Source organism: Tyto alba, unplaced genomic scaffold (genome assembly GCF_018691265.1).
Source record: "Tyto alba isolate M040663 unplaced genomic scaffold, T.alba_DEE_v4.0 Super-Scaffold_2, whole genome shotgun sequence".
Lineage (NCBI taxonomy): Eukaryota > Metazoa > Chordata > Aves > Strigiformes > Tytonidae > Tyto > Tyto alba.
The window spans coordinates 50,623,546-50,643,725 of record NW_024881282.1 but is presented as its reverse complement, the minus strand read 5'-3'; the positions used below and the strand labels follow the sequence as shown (position 1 = coordinate 50,643,725).

The window sequence follows — 20,180 nt, the reverse complement described above, 5'->3', positions numbered from 1 at the left end:
TCTGGTGGATAATATTGATACTTGATATTTTTCAACATATTTCCACTAGACATTTTCCTCCAAAACTCCACAGTGTACAAATTCAATGTATTCAATAGCCTACACTTAAGAAATACTGAATATTTTTATATTGCCAAGTGACCTTTGAGATGTACACCTTTACAATAAATTAATATGAAATAAATAATTTACTTTAGATGAGATAACTTTTTTGTTGTCTTTGAGCAGACACTGAGTTCCTTTTAGTCACCACTCACGTGGCAAACATGAAACCTTTTCAAAGTTAAAATACATTTTTTTTCTATAACACTTTATCAAAAATAGCAAAATTTAATCTTGGACTTCAAGGTATATTTTGGCTCTGAGTTTAAATGGCACTTTCATAAATCACTTATATCATCATTTAATTCCAGACCTGTAAGTACATGGATGTACACGCTTCACAATAATACCCACAGCACCTGGAATCTGGACGTCTGTGGAGAACTGAAAAAGCAAGGCAGGAATGTTTTCTAGTTGCTTTTTTATAGCTTAACACAAGAAAATAAGCAAATAGGTTTAGAAATACTGACAGTGAACCACAGAAGTTATTTTCCATGAATAAAATTAATAATAATAATAAATAAATAAACAGACCACAATATCTAACTAAAACCAGAGCTGAGAACACCTGCTGTACTGTCACAATGTACAGTGAGGAGATGCACATTACAGCTCAAGAAAATGTCTGCGTATCCACAATATTGTCAGAGATCTGGTAACAGAAGGTCCCTGGACAAAAAAGGAGCATGCACAGCAGAGGGGAAGGGTATCAAGGGAACCAAAGAGAAGTGTGGGCTAAAAAATATGTGAAAATAGAGAGGAAGAGAGATCAGTAAAATTATATAAGACTACAAGAGTAAAAGAAGGAACAGAAGACAAAGGGGAAAAGAAAGACAAAAGTGAAGGTGATAAAAAGACAAAGTCAAACCAAGACCCTGGTAGTAGCCTGAGGTAAAGGGTAGCTCTGAAGAGATGCAAAACCAAGGATAGAACAGTAGAGTGTGACATGAATGAGAAGGTGTGAGAAGAAGGGATAATTGCACAAGTAGAAGTGTGCAGAAGACCAGTGCAGCACTCTAAAGAGGAAAGGAGAGCTTCACTTCCAACAGCTATATGGGGGCATGATCAAGGAAGATGAATGTGCTATTTAAAGTATTCTTCCAAGTTTGAATTTATTATGAAAGATTTTGGGTAAGATTAGATATTTGGCCTATCATAGCCTGAAGCCTAAACACACGATAAAAATCAAGACGGGGCAAAGGTTGGATAAGGAAATGATTAAAGGATTTATATGACTTGCACACAGCAGAGTCAGAGGGAGTAGATGAAAAGCCAGCCAGTAAGTCAGCTTCATTGGCAGCCCAACTTAAACGCTTCTATGCAAATGCACATAGCATGGGGAATAAACAAGAGGAGCTAGAGACATGCACACACCTGCAAGGCTACAATCTTACTGGCATCATGGAGACATAGTGGGATGACTCCTATGACTGGAGTATTGGAATGGAAGGATACAAGCTCTTTAGAAAGGACAGGCAGGGGAGACAAGAAAGGGGGTCACCCTCTATGTCAGTGACCAGCTGGAGTGCATGGAGCTCTGCCTGGGGATAGATGAGGAGCCGACCAAGAGCTTATGGGTCAAGATCAAAAGGAAGGCAGGGACAGGAGATGTTATAGTGGGGGGTCTGCTACAGGCCACTCAACCATGAAGACTGAGCGATTGAGGTCCTCTATAGACAGATAGGAGCAGCCTCACATTCACAAGCTCTGGTCCTCATGGGGGACTTCAACCGCAGCATCTGCTGGAGGGACAACACAGCAGTGCATAAGCAATGCAGGAGGTTCCTGCAATGCATTGATGATAACTTCCTCCTCCAAGTGATAGAGGAGCCAACAAGGAGAGGTGCTATGCCTGACCTTGTTCTCACCATCGAGTAGGGGCTCGTGGGGAATGTGAAGCTCAAAGGGCAGCCTTGGCTTCAGTGGAGTTAAAGATACTTAGGGCAGTGAAGAGGAAACGCAGCAAGCTTGCTACCCTGGACTGCAGAAGATCAGACTTTTGCCTCTTTAGGGATCTGGTTGGCAGAGTAACATGGGATAAAGCCCTGGAGGGAAGAGGGGGCCCAAACGAGCTGGTTAGTATTCAGAGTTCACCTCCTCCAAGCTCAGAAGCTATGCATCCCAACAAAGAGGAAGTCAGGTAAAAATGCCAGGAGGGTGAATAGATGAAAAAGGAACTCCTGGATAAACTCAGATATGAAATGAAGTCTAACCAGAGGGTGGAAGCAAGGAAAGACAGCCTTGGAGGAATACAGAGAAACTCTCTGAGCAGCCAGAGATCAGAAAACTAAAGCCCTGTTAGAATTAAATCTGGCCAGGGACATCAAAAGCAAAAAGAAAAGCTTCTGTAGGTATGTCAGTGATAAAAGGAAGACTGAGGACAATGTGGGCCCTCTCCAGAAGGAAACGTGAGACCTCATTACCTGAATATGGAGAAGGCTGAGGTACTCAATGACTTTTTTGCCTCTGTCTTCACCAGCAAGGGCTCCAGTCACACTGCCCAGGATGCAGAAGGCAAAGGCAGGGATTAGGAGAATGAAGAAATACCCACTGTAGGAAAAGATCAGGTTCAAGACCATCTAAGGAACCTGACAGTGCACAGGTCCATAAAACCTGATAAGATGCATCTGCAGGTCCTGAAGGAAGTGGCTAAGCCACTATCCTTCATATTTGAGAAGTTGTGGCAGTTCGGTGAAGTTCTCACTGACAGGAAAGGGGAATCATAAACCCCATTTTCAAAAAGGCAAAAAAGGCAGACCCAGGGAACTACAGGCCAGTCAGTCTCACCTCTGTGTCCGGTAAAATCACGGAGCGGATCTTCCTGGAAACTATGCTAGGGCACATGGAAAATAACGGGGTGATTGGTGACAGCCAACATGGCTTCACTAAGGGTAAATTATGCCTGAAGCAGTGATGAGTGGCGTTCCTCAGGGGTTGGTGTTGGGACCGGCACTGTTTATCATCTTTGTTGGTGACAGGGACAGTGGGATTGAGTGCACCCTCAGCAAGTCTGCCAAAGACACCAAGCTGTGCGGTGTGGTCGACACACTGGAGGGAAGGGATGCTATTCAGAGGAACTTTGTCAGGCTTGAGAGGTGAGCCTGTGTGAACCTCATGAAGTTCAACAAGGCCAAGTGCAAGGTCCTCCACATGGGTCAAAGCAATCTCATGCACAAATACAGGCTGGGTGATGACTGGATCAAGAGCAGACCTGTGGAGAAGGACTTGAGGGTACTACTGGATAGAAAACTGTGTATGAGCCAGCAGTGTGAGCTCGCAGCCCAGAAAAAACGACTGTATTCTGGTCTTCCTCAAGAGAAGTGTGGCCAGCAGGTTGAAGGAGGTGATTCTTCCCCTCTACTCCACTCTCATAAGATCTCACCTGCAGTACTGTGTTCAGTGCTGGAGCCCACAACATAGGAAGGACATAGACCTGTTCAAGTGGGTCCAGATTAGGGTTACAAAGATGATCTGGGGAGTAAAGGACCTCTCTTATGAGGAAAGGCTAAGAAAGTTAGGGTTGTTCAGCCTAGAGAAAAGAAGGCTCTGTAAAGGGGGCTTATAAGAAAGATGGAGAAAACCTTTTTACCAGGGCCTGTAGGGATAGGACAAGTGGTAATGGTTTTAAACTGAAAGAGGGTAGATTCAGATTAGATTTAAGGAAGAAATTCTTTACTGTGGCGGTGGTGAGACACTGGAATACATTGCCTAAAGAAATTGTGGATGTCCCCTCCCTGTAAGTGTTCAAGGCCAGGCTGGATGGGGCTTTGAGCAACCTGATCTAGTGGAAGGTGTCCCTGCCTTTGGCAGGGGGGTTGGAACTAGAAAATCTTTAAGGTCCCTTCCAACTCAAACCATTCTCTGATGAAAGAACATAATCATTGGGGATTGTTTGAATGGATGGTGAGACAAAGGTCTTAATTATGCACTACAGACTAGATGTTTAGGGAGCAAGAACTCCAGAAAACTCATTACAGGAATGAAAGAGAAAGAAAAAAGGTGTAGAGAATACTGCATGGTAAGCACCAAATGGCTAGCCAAAACAGAAAAGGATGAAGAAAAAGTAAGGACATATGAAAACTGTGGCAATGTTCTTCTGAATTAATGCTTTTAAATACATTATATGCCTGATGAAATGGAGAGAAACACAAGTTTTATACTGGGCAACATAAAATGTATCAAGCAGTTAGGACTCATTCTCATAAGTTTCACATCAATTCACATCAGTAGTATTAGGTTGTAAGACTCAGTAGAAAATATAATTCAGGAAAGAATGAACAATGCAGAAGTAATGTAGTGAAATTCTGGCTGAAATGATTGTCTAGCTGACATTATGACTTTAACTAAATTACTCCCAATTATACATGAGAATTTTTAAAAGACTTTCATGGATAATAAGTGATCTTTCCAAACCAAGAATAATGGAGTATGCTAGATTCACCACACTAAAGTTTTATTCATTCCTTTCTGTTTATGTAACCTGTCTGATATTGTCTCTGAAAACCATATTCTGCCTTCCCACTTTACCAGATAAAAAACATGGACTGCACGTGGTCTTATATCCCTGTACAGAAATACTTGTCTGCATTTTTGCTTTATAGTGTTTCCTTCAACTTTTTTCTCTAGCAAGGATGTGGAAACTCCCTGCTATCTAGGTTGTATGAGGATCTCAGTATAACTTTATTGGGATAATCTGTGTTGAGACTCTTGCCGATACACTGCCTCCTGATTTTGTATAGGCTGTTAGCAAAAGAACAGCTAAGAATAGCTTCTTTTTCCAGCTCCCAACCTCAGAATTTCTTCCTAAAATTGTGTCTTATACTGTTGAGAAATAATATATCGCTGATAATCCCACTAAGGGCCAACCTGCTGAAGACCCGAAGAAGATCAATTTACTTCAGAATAAGCAACAGATCTGTGGTTAGACCATTATAATGGCTAAGGGAGAGCTCAGATCAAGTCCCTGATCTATATATGCTTCAGAATAAAGAATTATTGCTTTGTCCTCTGTATGCCACATGATTAATTGAATGACCAGACTTCCAGACAAATCTTCTTCCACCAACACCATAGATTCCACTCAGTCCAAATAATTAAGTAAAAATTGATCTGGAAAAGGGAGCAAAGAATTTCAGTGTCTGAAAGAGACCTGGCCTTCTGGAACTCCCATATATCAAAGGCAAGACCAATCTCAGGTGCACTGACGACACCCCCTGCATAAGCCTGTCTCAGGTCTGTCCTAAAATGTAAACAAAGACACCAAATAACCTCACTTGGATGATTTAACTGAATTTCCTCCTTGTGACTCTTGGCTCCTATGAGGATGTGGCAAAAGAGGCAATGGAACCTGAGCATCCATTGTAGCTCTATGCCTTGATCTCTGAGATCTTGGCCATTTTGTGATGCATGACTCATTTCCTTTTTACCTCCCAATTAAAGGATCCAAACAGTTCCATTTTATCCTAGTTAATTTTTTTTTACCTCAAAAATTTACTTCAAACCTCATGTCCTGGTTGAGGCTGGCCTAGAGTTCCCGTTGGTCTGGCAGCGGGAGGAGCTGCAGCCCCCTGAGACCCCAGGGGCTCCCCAGGCCCCAGTGCCCTCACCTGTGTGCAGGGGCGGGGGGAGCACAGCTGGAGGGCTGGGCCCCGATTGGCCGATAGTCCATGTCACGTGACATTGTGCTCACTATATAAAGGCAGGAGAGGGCTGGGAGGGGCTCTCACTTCCAGGAGTGTGGTTGTGGGGACTTTGTGTTGGGGATCGCTGGCTGGGAGCTGGTGGGTGTTGGTTGGTGAGCAGCTGTGTTGTACATTACCCGTTGATACTGCTGTCAGTGTATTGTTCTGTTACTGTTATTGAACTGTTTTTATCTCAACCCGCGAGTCTCCCTTTGCCCCTCCGATTCCCTCCCCATTCCCAAGTGGGGGGAGGGTGGGTGAGCGACTGTGTGGCATTTAGCTGCTGAGTAGGCTCAAAGCACACCACCTCAAAATTCTTTCAAAAGAAACTTTATTTTCAAGGTATCTCTGCCTTGAATTTTTGAGTCGGAAGACTTCATTTCATTGGTTCTTGATCAGCCTCCTGTATAGCTCAATTGCTGTAAGGAATGTGTGATCCACTCCATAACTAATAAGCTGTTAGCTAGTTGGCAGCTGATGTGATATCAGAGTGATGGTATTTTTGTATTGCATCAGGCTCAAAGTAATTTTGAAGCAAGTCCACAATTAGAGACAAGGGAAAGAAAAAGAAATCCAAAGATAGAGGTAGAATCAGTCAGCTTCCAGGCAGACCAAGATTTAAGAAAGCAGAGATATAGCTTTTATGTTAAAGTAGATGCGTCAAAAAAAATAAATTACTATGTATTGGAGCCAAATATTATAGTCAATCTCCTTCTATTACAACTGAAGAAACTATGATAGTAGTAACATGGCCAAGAGAGGAAAGATCAATAGCAGTAGAGAGATGGCTACAGAAGGTTATAACAACATTAAGACAAAGAAAAGCTAGCAGCCTTTGCCAAACTTATACAACTCTGTTTTGAAAAGGCTGGGATCACTGGGACTGGCAACACAGAAGACAGTAATGAGGCCATAGTGACTGAACAGTCCTTTCAAGCAGCAGACACTTATTTCTGAAGTATTTAATTTCTTCAGTGATTGATCAAAAGGGATGAATATGCAGCATGTCAAAAGCACTGGATTCTTTGTTAAAAGTCTCTTACCTTTAATGAAAAGAATTTATAGGGCTGTGCTCATAACAGATGAGGACTGGTCAACTAGCAGCCCATGAGTCAAACAGGGCACGCAAGGAAATTTGGGCTAGCCCCTAGGAAAGCCTACAGCTGTAAGCCAAGCCACTTCTACAGTCCACTGAGAGATAATGGTAGAAAGCAAAAGTGAATTTGATGTAGTCCAAGAAAAAGCATTGCCAACTATTGAACACACCTGTCTGCCCATCCAAACTGGTAGCATTATAGGAAAAGAGATAAAGGGTTTGAATGTGGGTAGGACAGTTGGAAACATTTGAGTCTGGTCTAGAAATAAATTCCCTGGACTAGAAATACAGTCAGTGCTCAGCTGCCCTTGGATTTCAGTTTAATGGCACATGAATGTGGGACACCAAAGCTGCCCTTAAGCAGTGGTAGCTCAGTCAGGAGGATACCGTAACTCAGCATTGATATTGATGTGCCTCATGTTCTGCAACACATTCCCCAGCACTGGGACTCCAAGGGACTTTTTGGTTAGAGATGGCCAGCTCTGTGCATTGATGTTAGGCCTTGGCTAACAAGCCCTGGCAGATGTGAGTTAAATCTGTGCCCAGTACACTACATCATGATCTTACTGTTATATCTTTATATTTTTACATTACATTATCAGGGTTTTTTTTTTTTCACTATCTACAACATCCCTTTGTCCCTCACTTTGAATAATGGAGAATTAATCATCCTACTCTTAACACTTGGACAGAAATAAATATGATTCTTGAAAATAGCTGCCTATCTCTACTTTTTCTTAGCATATTTGTCACCACCACAGAGATATGCTATTCATACTGAATAATATTATTGTCAGACTGAATCTTTTCTATTTTTAGAACCAATATTGTAAAGCCAGGTATTTGTTAAAAATTTTCCTAAAGTATTTTATTAAAATAATTCTGATGATTTTGGTGTAGACATGTACCTCATCAGCAGAATAAGCTTGTAGTTTAAGTCTCATATTAATTTCAGCATGTATGTTATGATCTTGTTTTATAAGAATGACGCAAATTGTTTATTTTGGCCATTGTCCTAATGAGATTAGATTCCAGGAAGGAAACTATTAAAGGTGATTAAAAAAGAGTTTAAATTAATACGATAAAATACAAGAAAAGTGAAAAAAAAAATGGAAATAAAGATATTTTTTGCAGTGTTCTCTTGTCTCTACTGGCATGAAGGACTGTGCATAGAATGAACACAGGTCCCCTGAATCTCTGACTTTGAAAGAGGATACAAGCTCACTCACAGTTACTGTAAGAATAGCCATCTTTTGTTACAGTACCATGCAGCCATTTGAAGCATTTGGAACTGTTTGGGCAAGAGAATACTTAATACTGTAAACACAATGGTATCCCATCATGCTTGCTGAGCAAATTAAAGTAGAACACGAATAACTTTCGTTGACCAGCGGAAGACAGTAATTGAAATAGAAAAAAGCATGACTAAAGTAGCACTGCTCTGCAAGTATTTTTAATGTATCAGGCCCTCAGACTTCTAAAATTAATTAATGCTTTAATGAAAGTTGTCTGTTATCAGACTAACAAATCTAGTTTTTCTAATATCCAGCTGCACTGGCTTTCAATTAAGATTCAGAGAGCCAAGAACTGATGAGAAGGGACATCATAAATGATTTATGATGTCCTACTTTTGTGTATGGTACATTTATTATTCTACTTAATGCATCCATATGGTTTTCTAATTCATTCATTACTGAAAGCCTCACATTACAGTTATTTCATTAAAGGTTATATCCATTTTCAGGCAGATTCTTAGAAAGCATATTTAAAAATCAAAGCTACAATCCAATTTTTGATTTAGTGTATGGATTTCAAATTATCTATCTATTTAATTATTTTTTATTACCTATTTCTAGAGGGGTCAGGGGTTGTTTTTTTTTTTGAATTTTTCTTGCTCAACATTCAATAGCTTTCTTGCTATTTCATTATCTGAGTGGTTTTTAAAATTTGGAGTTTATGTTTCCTTGATCTCTCAACTCCAGTCAATAGTCTCTTGTTCCAATCACAAAATTATGTATACAGCATGTCAGAGAGGTGTTCCTACTGCTAATAATCACCTTCCCTCCTCTCACCCCAACCATACTTTAACAGAGTGTTTCTACCAGGGTCAAACTAGAAACCCTTAAAACTAAGTTTATGTCATAGAGGCAATGGACAAAGGGGAGAGGCCTTTAACTAGTGTAGCTATAGTTTAAACAGAAAATAATGGAAGGAACTGAGTATTTTTAATTTTCAAGTTAATTTCTATTGCCTGTATACACTTTTACTGTGGCTAATTAGGCAGAGCCACAGCATGCTGTAGCACCATTCCAGAAGCCTATGAGAGATGTTTAGGAGACAATGTCTGCTTCATGCTTATTTTTCATCATCACCTTATGACAAGGAATATACTTTCTATACTGGTTTTGCATTCTTTAGGCAAAGTAAAGCCAAGGCTCTAAGAGTACAGTATTCAAGGGCATTCTTCCACTAACCCAAAACATTTGTGTTTTAATGATCTGGCGGATCAGAAGACTGCACCACTACAGAACTACATGGTACAGTACCTGAAATTATACTGTTATAACACAAAATAATTTTTATTACATGAAATTGAAGTATCATATGTATTTGTAAAGGTTAGCCTTCAGAGCTGCGTTCTTAATTAGACCATACATTGTGATTTGCATGAAGAAAGCGTATCAGCAATGATTTGGCTAAACAGTGCAGAAAGCTGTAAGTGTTGCCAGAACACCACAGGGCTGTAACAGAAGTGATCTTTATTTCTTTCAGTGTGTTTTCAAAAACAAAACAAGATTACTAGTACAATTAGTATCAGCAAAATTACAATCTCTTATTCTAAAAACACCAACAGGAAAATGGGTAAAAAAATGAAATTAAATTAAATCAATGACATTGTGTAAATCAAGAAAAAATTACTTTAGCATATTGTAAATGTAAAAATCTTGATTTATATTGTCATTGATTTCTGTGCTACAGTTTATAACACAATGACCATTCCCAAGGAGAATGCATATCCTCAGCCAAATCTGTACAAAGCAGACATTCCACTATTATTCTCCAACAGCTAATAAAGGCTGAAATGTAAATATGTTTCAATTCATGTTTAAATAAACATAGATATAACATATGCAGTCAATCACTTTCCTACACTATTCAACACTACTATATTAGCAGCCTTGATATGTACCCCCCAACACTTCTCATGATGCTTCTACCATATACTCGATTGAAACACTATATCCACTACAAGTATTTTCCACTAGTTTAAGGTTGTACAGAGACAAATAAGAATTAGCTCCATTACAATTTGTCAGTCATGACTGACCTTCAAAGGAAGTACAGCAAAACACTATTTAAATGTTTTTAGCAACAACAAAGACAGGAAAAGACTCTGTACTTCTCTGCTTACCTCCTTGGGTTATTCCCCCTTTCATGAACCATTCTGATACTGAGGTGATGGAAAAAACACCATTCAGTTGACAGCTACACGATCACTTTCAAACTCCAATATCCTCTCTGACTGTGCATTTCATTTCAGAACTAAATATTTATTTTTTGAAAAAGAGATGCTGAAGTGCAGCAATACTTGATCTAAGAAGCATTTTAAGTGTGTTCAAAAGATCATCTGCTCCCTAATAATATTTGTCTAACTCAAAACGTCACTGTTTTTTTAAAATATCACAAATTAATGTCATGATGATACCAAAAAAATTATTTTGCATTTTAAAATCAATTTTTATAAGGCTTAATATTTAAGGGGTTATATACAAGGACACATTATGAGCCATCTATTGAGGAACTTTATAGAAGCTGTCACTTCTGCTAACAACAATGTCAGAAGTGAAGAACCAAAAGGATTATTCCAGAGGCTGAACTGCCAGATCCAACAAAACACTGACTGATAAGGAAACACATGCTGTCTTGCTGTCTTTTTATCTGAGTGCCCTTTACCTGCCTTTTAAATGTTACTGAGGGGACTTGGGTTTTCACAAAGTTATGTCTCTGAGGGTGCTAAAAAAAAAAAAAAAAGAAAAAAAAGTGCTTCTTCAGTCTTTATTCCTGAATATTATCAACACAACGCATAGATTTATTGTGGGAAGTAGTCACTGATTTGTTTATTGGTGGGTCTTATGACCCCAGTAGGGCCATTTTGTTCATATATGATTTTGGATGTCAAACGTGTGATTCTAGTGATGGCCCCTGGAACTATGTGTGCCAGGAAACTCTTCCCTTTCCTTAGTCAAATTTAGGCAGTAACAGGTTTCAGTTCACTTGTAAAAGGAAGGCAGAACATTGATAGCAGTATAGCAATCTCCTGAACTCATGCTGAAATACAAACCTGTCTGTACTCTCCAGGGTAATGGAGTCGGTGCAGTTCAAATGAGTAAGGAGTGCAAGGAGACCCCCAAAGCCAAACACTGAAATACCCAAAGCGTCGTTTGGGCATTGTTATAAAGAAGGCAAACAAAGAGCAGAGATGGGAAATACACTGCTGTCTAAATCACTGGGTCTTTTCTCCTGAAATTCAGTACAGCATGGCAAAGAAATGGTACAGAAGCCCATTTCAATCAGAGGAATAAATGGGGCCATGTAAGTAACAAGGAGGCAGCAGGGGAGCTTGTTTGCTTGTTTGTGGGTTTTTTCCCTATGTTGTAGACCAAATCAAAACATACAAGAAATTTGTACTGGATTAGCCCAAGATCAACACTTCTCCGAATTTTCAGTTGGCTGAAACAACGTCTTTTGGGTCAAACGAATCATCTCAGCTGAGAGTATGAGATAAGTGGTACTCTGTACTCCTTAACTCAGTGACCAGACCATGTGAAATGAGAAAGACTGATTCAGTTTTCTCCTCTACATCCTTTAGACCAAATCTTTGAGTGAGGTCTCCCACATCTGGGTACACAGCCTTCCTCTCAAATTTGAGTTCCCCTGCACCACAGAGAGATCTTGAAAACGCTTAAGCAAAAGTGAAGATCTTTGAATTGGCTGCAACTGTGGCTGAATTCAATACAATTTCATGGAAAAATCTCTGTTTTGAAAAAAAAAATAATTAAAAATTATCATTTAAGTATTTTCTTGAAGGACAAACCCCAACAATTTGAAGTATGGAAAAACATAGGCAGATTCCATTCTGCTACACACAAGTATCTACTTTATAGCTGGGACTGGCCAGTTATAGGAATATACAGCTGAAAGGATAAGTATGGAACAACTTACCTTCTTACAGACAGGTGAACTGCACAATGCTAACCATCAATTAAATTTGATGCTTTACCTTTAAAATGTAACATGCCTGCTCGTCAAATCCAGTTTTCATTTAAACTGTGTAGCTTATGAAGAATACTAAATGACTTCAAGAAATATCTTCCCTTCACTAAAAATGCAGGAAAGTGAAAAATGTGTGACCAAAGAAGATCTGGGCAGTTTGTGAAAGATATGACTAGATTTTGTGCAAGTTTAGCATCCCACTGCATGTTACAGAAAACTCCAAAGTTGCCAGCAGTAAGCTAATCAATTGAAGCACTGGGTTGCTGAACATCCCACTAACATTCTTTTAACATTTTGCAAGTCAGATGACAAAAAAGTGCCTTAAGGAGGTTTTAGTGCTTGTTACAACCTAATGCAATCTTTCCTGCTTTACGCAAAGACTGACAGCAAACACAATACCATGATAATGGTTCAGCATGCAATTACTCCTGCTGAAGTGCACAGAAGGAAGCAGAAAGCAAATGAGGTCAACTAATGCAGACTCTAGATTTCTGTTGTGCAAACAAAATCCAGAATGACAGAACTGCAGGCTACTAGGTCTATTTGCAAGGCTTGCTGCAGATATGTTATGTCTAGTATAATTACTTAAGATAGGACTAAGATAATACTGAGAAACAATCTCTTATTACAAGGTGCACTTGAGCCTAGAAGCCAAATACTATGCAGACCTGATGTTTGGGGTCCTGATGTAAAGTGTAAAGGGACACAACAGTGATTAGAACAATCACGCCAAAGGTACTGACTGATATTGCCCACTGTTGTAATGTGTCACTAACATTTAAAGCTTGTTAGCAATTCATCACTGTAATTACAATAACACTGTAATTACAAAAACTTCACTGTCAATCAGCACGGTACTTGTCTTCTGTTGTTCCAAGCATCAAACACATGACCTGGAAATGGAGAGGGACACAGTTGATAATTTACTGGATTTTGAGATCATACGCCTCAGAAGGCTCTTTTGAAAAGTCACTGTAGAGACATGATTTTCTATTTATGCCTCCTTTGCCTGGCCTAGTGCAAATCTCTCTCAGCCTGGCAATAACAGTGACATCTGATTTTCTGTTATGTTTCATAGACAGTTAGCTTGGCTGTTTGCCCCAGCACTGGTTGACCTGCCACTTTATAGACTACTTGTTCTCCTCACTCATATTTTTTGCCTTATTCTCGCCCCATTTTGTATCTTAATGTACTTTAAAAAGTATTTTGATCACCTCTTCACATGGCCTACAGAGGGAGTGATATTAGAGTACTTTTACAGAATGGGAGGAGTAGGATACAGCGAGCTCTCCGAGTCACAGTACCAAGATGCATGTAGTCTTTCTGTGTACCAGAAGGTAAATAGACTTTGGAGTCAGAATCTGACTGTCTTGAAGCTGAGACCTCAGGTTCATGCAGTATTCAAAAGGCAGCTCCTTAGTCACTTCTATTATCGCAATATAGTATAACAACATCTAGCTATAGATAGAACTACATACACATACATCTACATTTATCCCAGTGAAAATTAGGACATTACTGTACAGGGTGTAATAGGAAGATAAAATTACCATTTTGAATAACTTCCAAACTAACTGTAGTATAGCGTATCATGCAACATATGATGGATGGCAGACGGTGCATAAGCAACAACAAACCACTTGTTCTGTTGTAAGAACATCCCCAACCTTCTCCATTCCTCTCCCGCCCTCTCCCTCCCAAATGAAGAATGGCTTTTGGTCTGTGGTCTCCTAAAAGCAGTCCTAAATTTCAGGTCTAATGGATCACTTTCAGCTATCAAAGTTTCTCAGACTTCTTATGCGTTTTTATCAGACTGAGACAGAAATATAAACTTTACAGATTGTTCACCATGGCCTTATAGGGCCAGTTAACTGACTGGATGATGTGCCAGCAGAGGCTGTCACAGTATTTGAAAGCTAAAAGAGTTCCTAACAAAGAGAACTGAAAAAAGAAAGAGACTTTATCTTGTATCAAGGCAAGGTATTCAACATCAGGGAAAAGAGTAGTACAAGATTATGGAAAAACAGTCAGCCAGTGAGGTGGACAACTGGGGAAAGCTGAACAGGTTATTGGTGAAAAAGATATGTTGTTTAAACTGGGATCAGACCCAGATTAAGATGGCACTAAATTTACATGTCTGTGTGCATGCATGAATGTAAATAAATATGCAAGCAGTCAGTGTGCAGTTGTTGCTTAAGCATCCACTATCATCAGTAGAAATCTTGTCACTATAGCCAGTTGGGATTAAGGAGATACTCAGCTCACCCTGAAGCAGACATCAAGGCTAAATTCTACTAGCAGATTAAATGCATCTGGTACTGCTCTCTGGCAGTGAGAAAGCTGATGTAGAAATGGCCCATGTCAGTACTAATCTCCAAAACAGGATGATTACATCCAGTTTGACTGCTGTATATGGTCCCTGACCTATATTAACTCCCTAATAATCCAGAATTTGTTTAGAAAAGTGCTAGATAATTTAATAGTCTATCAATAGGCTAGATTTCCACTGCCTATACTGAAGCTTGAATACCTAGTTCATATGTGGATATCTACTTATAGATACATACATTTGAGTGCTTTACTCTTCCACTGAATCCCCTCTCAAAGCACTAGCACATGAAGCTCTTTCTTGTGCTCTTCAGTGTACTTGAAGATAGACAGTTCAAACATGGGTGACAAAAAAGATGTAATGGTATGGCAGAGCTATAGCTCTGAGGCATTCAGCCTTACACAAAATGCCATGGAAAAGGCAAAGAGAAGCTCTGTGTGTCTGTCTGTGAATCTTATGTCATTAACTGAGAGAAACTCTAATTAAATCAACTCAGTTCAGTAACACTCATGTAAACCAAAGAGATGCACTAAATTTTAGGCTACAGTACGGCGCTGTGACCTTTCTAAGCAGTGGAAAAAAAGACAGATTTTCACATTTATATAAGAAGGTGTATAGTAATAGTGAAGTGTAAAAGGGAAAATCTTGATATATTGAGCAAGTTTATTACCTTTACATTTCTGAAACACTTCACGGGATATGAGTGAAAACAACATCTGAGAAGCTTGGTCCAATCTTAGTACAACACACGTGTGTGCCTGAGCAAGGCTTTGGATAGACCAAACTATATCAGGTTACAAGGGATGATGCTTTAGCACCTCCATGAGGTGATACTTTAGACCTAGTCTGAGCTGTAACCTTTACTACAAGTCCTGCTTTTCTCTCAAATTCAGCCCTAACCATATATATGTACATATGTATATTTGGGGTTTTTTTAACAAATGTGTTGGCAACATTTTTAATCATAAGTGGTTGTCCACAGACTATTTCTACTTTCTATGTACTGCCTTGACCTTGGTCATGCTCACATTCAGTATCGGAAAGACTTGGAATAAACACAAATAAACATTTCGAGATTGTTCATTTCACTACTAACTCTCTAATATGTTCAATGAATGTACAGTTTCTGAGATCCAAAATAAACTCATACAAATAGAAAATTTAAGTATTAAAAAAAATTATGTAATTCTGTATGTTAACTAAGAAATTTTCAGATGAGTTGGTCTCATGTCATTTAGAGACACAGCTAAACAGAACATATGGGTAAGCACCAAGGCGTTTATAGACCAGCCAAAATGCTTCTAAGAGGTCTGGCTTGTCCCTACTTCCCTCAACAAACAATGTGCACTGAACACACACACACACACAAAAAAAATCCTGACAGGAACTTAATACTGGGTAACATGATGGAAGGCCTTCAGTTATATAAAACTCACTCCGCAAAAACAAATTCCTCCTTTTCTTCCCTTAGTCAAGCAAGCATTACAATTTCCCCAGGTTCAGTAAAATTACTTCTTAACATTCGGTCTTTGTTGATAGTCACAAAACATTACTTTTTGACACAATACCTGCAGAATTCTTGGCTTCATAGCACTCTGCTGTGCATTGGCAACATTTTGCTTGTCAGATGGTCTAGTTCTTACCACAAAATGTAACCTTGTAATAGTTCTACATTAGGCATCCATTCACCGTACCTTTCCACCTTGATCATGAAGAAATTGGACCCCAAGTCACTGAAATTAGATTGCATTCAGTTTCCTCCTCTCTGCAGAGCTGCAACAGCATTGATTTATTTTAAAAAATAACCCTCATTGCTGGGCTTTCATACTAAATCACAATGTGCACTAGTCATGTAACTGGATTACAGGAAGCATTAACACTAGCAATTGCCCTTTCAAGTTGAACAACCAACAACATTGCTAAAGGCTGAAACAAAAAGGGTCAGCCAGGGCAAAACAACAAATGTTGCCACTTGCTCTATATGATAAAAACCAAAAAGCAGCAACAAGCAGTAAGTGCTAGTTTGAAACAAAGAGAGAGCGAAATATGTGCATTCAAAACAAAACAGACTCCCTCGGCAATGACATTAACGTTACAATCTATTTCAGGTGACATTCAAGAAGGCAAAACAAAACGTTGAAGTGCAGAGACCTGAAAGGAGCAGGTCTGTGCTTGGATTACGGCAACCACCCTGCTGTGGGACAGCTGCCCCTTGGAAGAATACACCTTCAAAATTTCTTATGACGGGATTAGTCCAATGAGCTGTCTGATCCTCAGCACTTCAGCTTTAAAACACACGCTTCCCCAAAGGCTTTTTCTGAAAGGATGACATTAAAAACGAACTAGAAACACTGTCCTTCAAGATCCCAAGCAACAAACAGCTTTCATGTCATGATTACCTCATGCTGTTATGCCCCCCCTTAAAGCACATATGGTTCTCAGCCAGAACAGAAGGCTTCAGAGCAGCAGCTCCATCCTAGAAATGCAGTAGCAAAGCTTCAGACTGAGGTCACTTAATGAGAACTTAATGTAGATTTAATAGATCTTTTTTTATGTGACTGCCAATTGAAAATCTGCCTCATTTAGCTTTTAATGCAGGCACAAAGCCAGTCAGCTAAAATCAGGGTACTCCCAGAGTATTTTGCAGGAATCCTCCATTGCAAATTGAGGACTGCGGGTTTCCAAAAGGGTGCAAAGCTCTACTTAAAATAACAGGCCATAGGTAACAGTGTCATTTTTTGAAAAAATTAGAGGCTGTGCATATTCTGAGTTTCTTGCACTAAATGAGAGATTTCACCCTCACAGAAGGTGAAGTAATGCTTGCTATGGAAAAGAGAGAGCAGGCACTTTTACTATGGAGTTGGCCCCAATGGCTTAGGCTAGCTTGGGGCATAGATGTATCCAGCTTGCTTGGCATCTCCTTTTCCTGATCAGTACCATTCAGTACTGGGACTCTGTGTACAGTTGGCATGTCCCCAGTGAAGCAAGGCTGTCAGTACCTCATTTTGCTCTGATACGGGCACTTACGTACAGCTGAATCTAGTGCACTGACTATGCTAGCCATCTAATCTCAGTTTAGGAGGTCTTGTTCACGTGGTATGCAACAAGTCCAGAGTACAGCCTTCTGAGCCTAGTTCCCCAATAGTATCTTTTAACTGTTAAAACTTTAATGTTAGACTAATACAATTACTACCCTTTTTTTCCTGATTGTTCTTTTCTGTGTCATTAGCCTTTATAGCATTTGGTGAATTCATGAAGGCAAATCTCTAGAGGTACCAACAGTATGAGGAACTCTTATGTGAACCTGAAACACTTTGTGTGCTAACATGCCCTAGTGTTGTATGCTCCATCTTCTTTCCTTGTTTCTAAAGGCCATTCTCTTTTACTCTAGCATCTTGTGTACAGAGTAGTTTACAGAATTAGGCAAATAGCCGCTGATTTTCATTAGTCACGTTGTTTCAGTTTAATCTTTATTAGTTCGCTCTATTGAGTGCGTGAACCATTATCAATGGTAGTTCTTCCCTCCAGGACAAAGAAGAATGAGCCCAGTGCTCTTTTCCATAATCAACCTATGCACCAGTGTGAGGCAGAACAGCGTCTGTACAGAACATATGCAGACTGTGCTGTGCACTTCACAGAGGACAGCTCTACTGACAGCATGCTGCTTCACTGGCATGAAGGGTGAGGATACAGTAGGGTGGCATCAGTATATGGTTCCACTGACATGCCCTCCACTGCAGGAGGGAGCACTGCCAACACATTTTTTAAGAAAGGGAAAGATCACACATATAGTTAACTGAATGAGAAGGGTCTCAGTCCATATGTCCCAGAAGGAGAGCATATGGCTTACACCAACAAAAATATAGTTCTTATTCTTTGCAAGAAACGGACTCATTTTCAAACAGCTATGTAAGCATAATTATGGTTTTACTGAAGAAATAGATGTGAACAAAACCCTTGTGTCAGCCTTTTAAAATCTCCCTGCCCCTGTTGAATTTTTCCCTGAAGCATATTTTCTTGTTCCCTATGCAGAATAAGTTTAAAACCCATCCAGCAAAAGCAGTGCAAACATCAATCAAGACAAGAGGATTAACAGCATTTAAGGCAAAGGTAAGTTCTTGACCTACACAGAGGCTATATTCCGCACATGTTCATCAGATTGCTTGTTGATCACAGTGAGGCTATATGAAAGCAAATTCCACTAAAGCAAAGAGATTCAAGATGTGTGGTCATTATTTAGATTTAGGTGATCAGCCAGGAAGTGGAATATTAACTTTGGATACCCCATATTACAATCTGTCTATACTTATCTACAGGCACATTTATTCACAAAAAAACCCTCCAGAACCCAGAAAAAGGCACTTACCACAATAATAACATTCGTTGCAGGAATGGGAAGGTTTTCTACTTCCAAATCTTGACCAGTCATAGCTAACAGGTTGAGGGATGGGTCGTAGTCAGGTCTGGGAAAGGTTGATTTAACAATTATTGCAGGGTGCAACTTGCTTATTTTGGTGTGGGAAGAAGAATGGAAATTTTGTTTGGAATTCTTGTAACTGTCTGTATCCAGACTTTTCTCCACACTCTGCACATGGTGATAAATAAACACAGGTTTTCCACTCTTTTGCTGATGAATTGCCAAAAAGTGATCATTATCTCCAGAAAAGCAGCCTGTAGAAAGAGAAAAGTAAGTTTAGAATGTCTCTCTTGGATATTCTGTAGACGGCACTGGAAATCTGATGAGATCTTTGGGTTCTGCAAGATTTGGAAAGAATATTTGTGGAATACAAGAATTTCTGTAAAATCTCATAATGCAATTTCTATAGTGATAGTTTAACAACACTACAGAGAGTCTACTAAGTATGTGAAGTGTATCACATTCATAAACTCATTTCTACAGGACTTTTTGAAATGTTATTTATACTTTCAGTCAGGCTTACATTTCAAAAATGATGTGCAAGAGTAGAGCACATGCTGAGCCAAATCCAACTTTTGTATTGGTATTAACTCCAACAGCAAGACCACTTTCTGATGGATTTAATCACCCAGTAATATCAAAGATGAGAATTGCTGTGATCATCTTTTATATATGGAGACTTGAGGATAAAAGGCCAAGAAACATATCCAAAAATCAGACTTTAAGATGTAAGAAAGAGAAGAAAGTTAAAGTTCAGGCACCTGAGCCCATAATCATAATTCTGCATTCCTTGTTCAGTTGCTTAAATCAGGAGGCCTTATAGTCCTTTGTGTCAACTCTTGTTATGACACAACATTGCATGGTGTTGGGCACAGAGAACTCTTCTAGATTACACAGTTTTAATAAACTATGTATTATTAAAAACTAAGTTTTCTTATGATTGTCAAAATACTTCCTACTGATGCTTTTATAAAAGGAACCAGAACTGAAGTTTTATTTGGTTTTGTTTTTGTTTTTTTTTTTAAATGGTTGAAACATAGTGAATCTTCAGTACCTTTATGAAGAACAGAACAGCTACAACAGTCCAGTTCAGCTCCCAGTCTGGAAGACAGGCTGTCTCTTTGAGCAGAAAAATAGGCAAGGATCAGCTCCCTCATCGATAAAAAGTAACTGAAGCTGCATTAATCACCTTCTGGAAGAGTGCTCTAAGAAACCCACTCTGATACAAAAGGGACTTTGTCTTCTAAGAGAAGTGAACCCAGAGAGCTCACTCTGATCAGC

At 39.4% G+C, this 20,180-nt stretch overlaps 1 protein-coding gene across 2 annotated transcripts in view; it reads right to left on the bottom strand.

Moving 5' to 3' along the window:
- PTPRR (protein tyrosine phosphatase receptor type R) overlaps window positions 1-20,180 on the bottom strand; it is a 154,212-nt gene that overhangs the window by 121,987 nt on the left and 12,045 nt on the right. For both annotated transcript variants that reach the window (XM_032999847.2, XM_042792880.1), the window contains exon 2: window positions 18,849-19,153. In XM_032999847.2, the coding sequence (XP_032855738.2) occupies window positions 18,849-19,153 (305 nt within the window). The remainder of the gene's footprint in view (window positions 1-18,848; window positions 19,154-20,180) is intronic.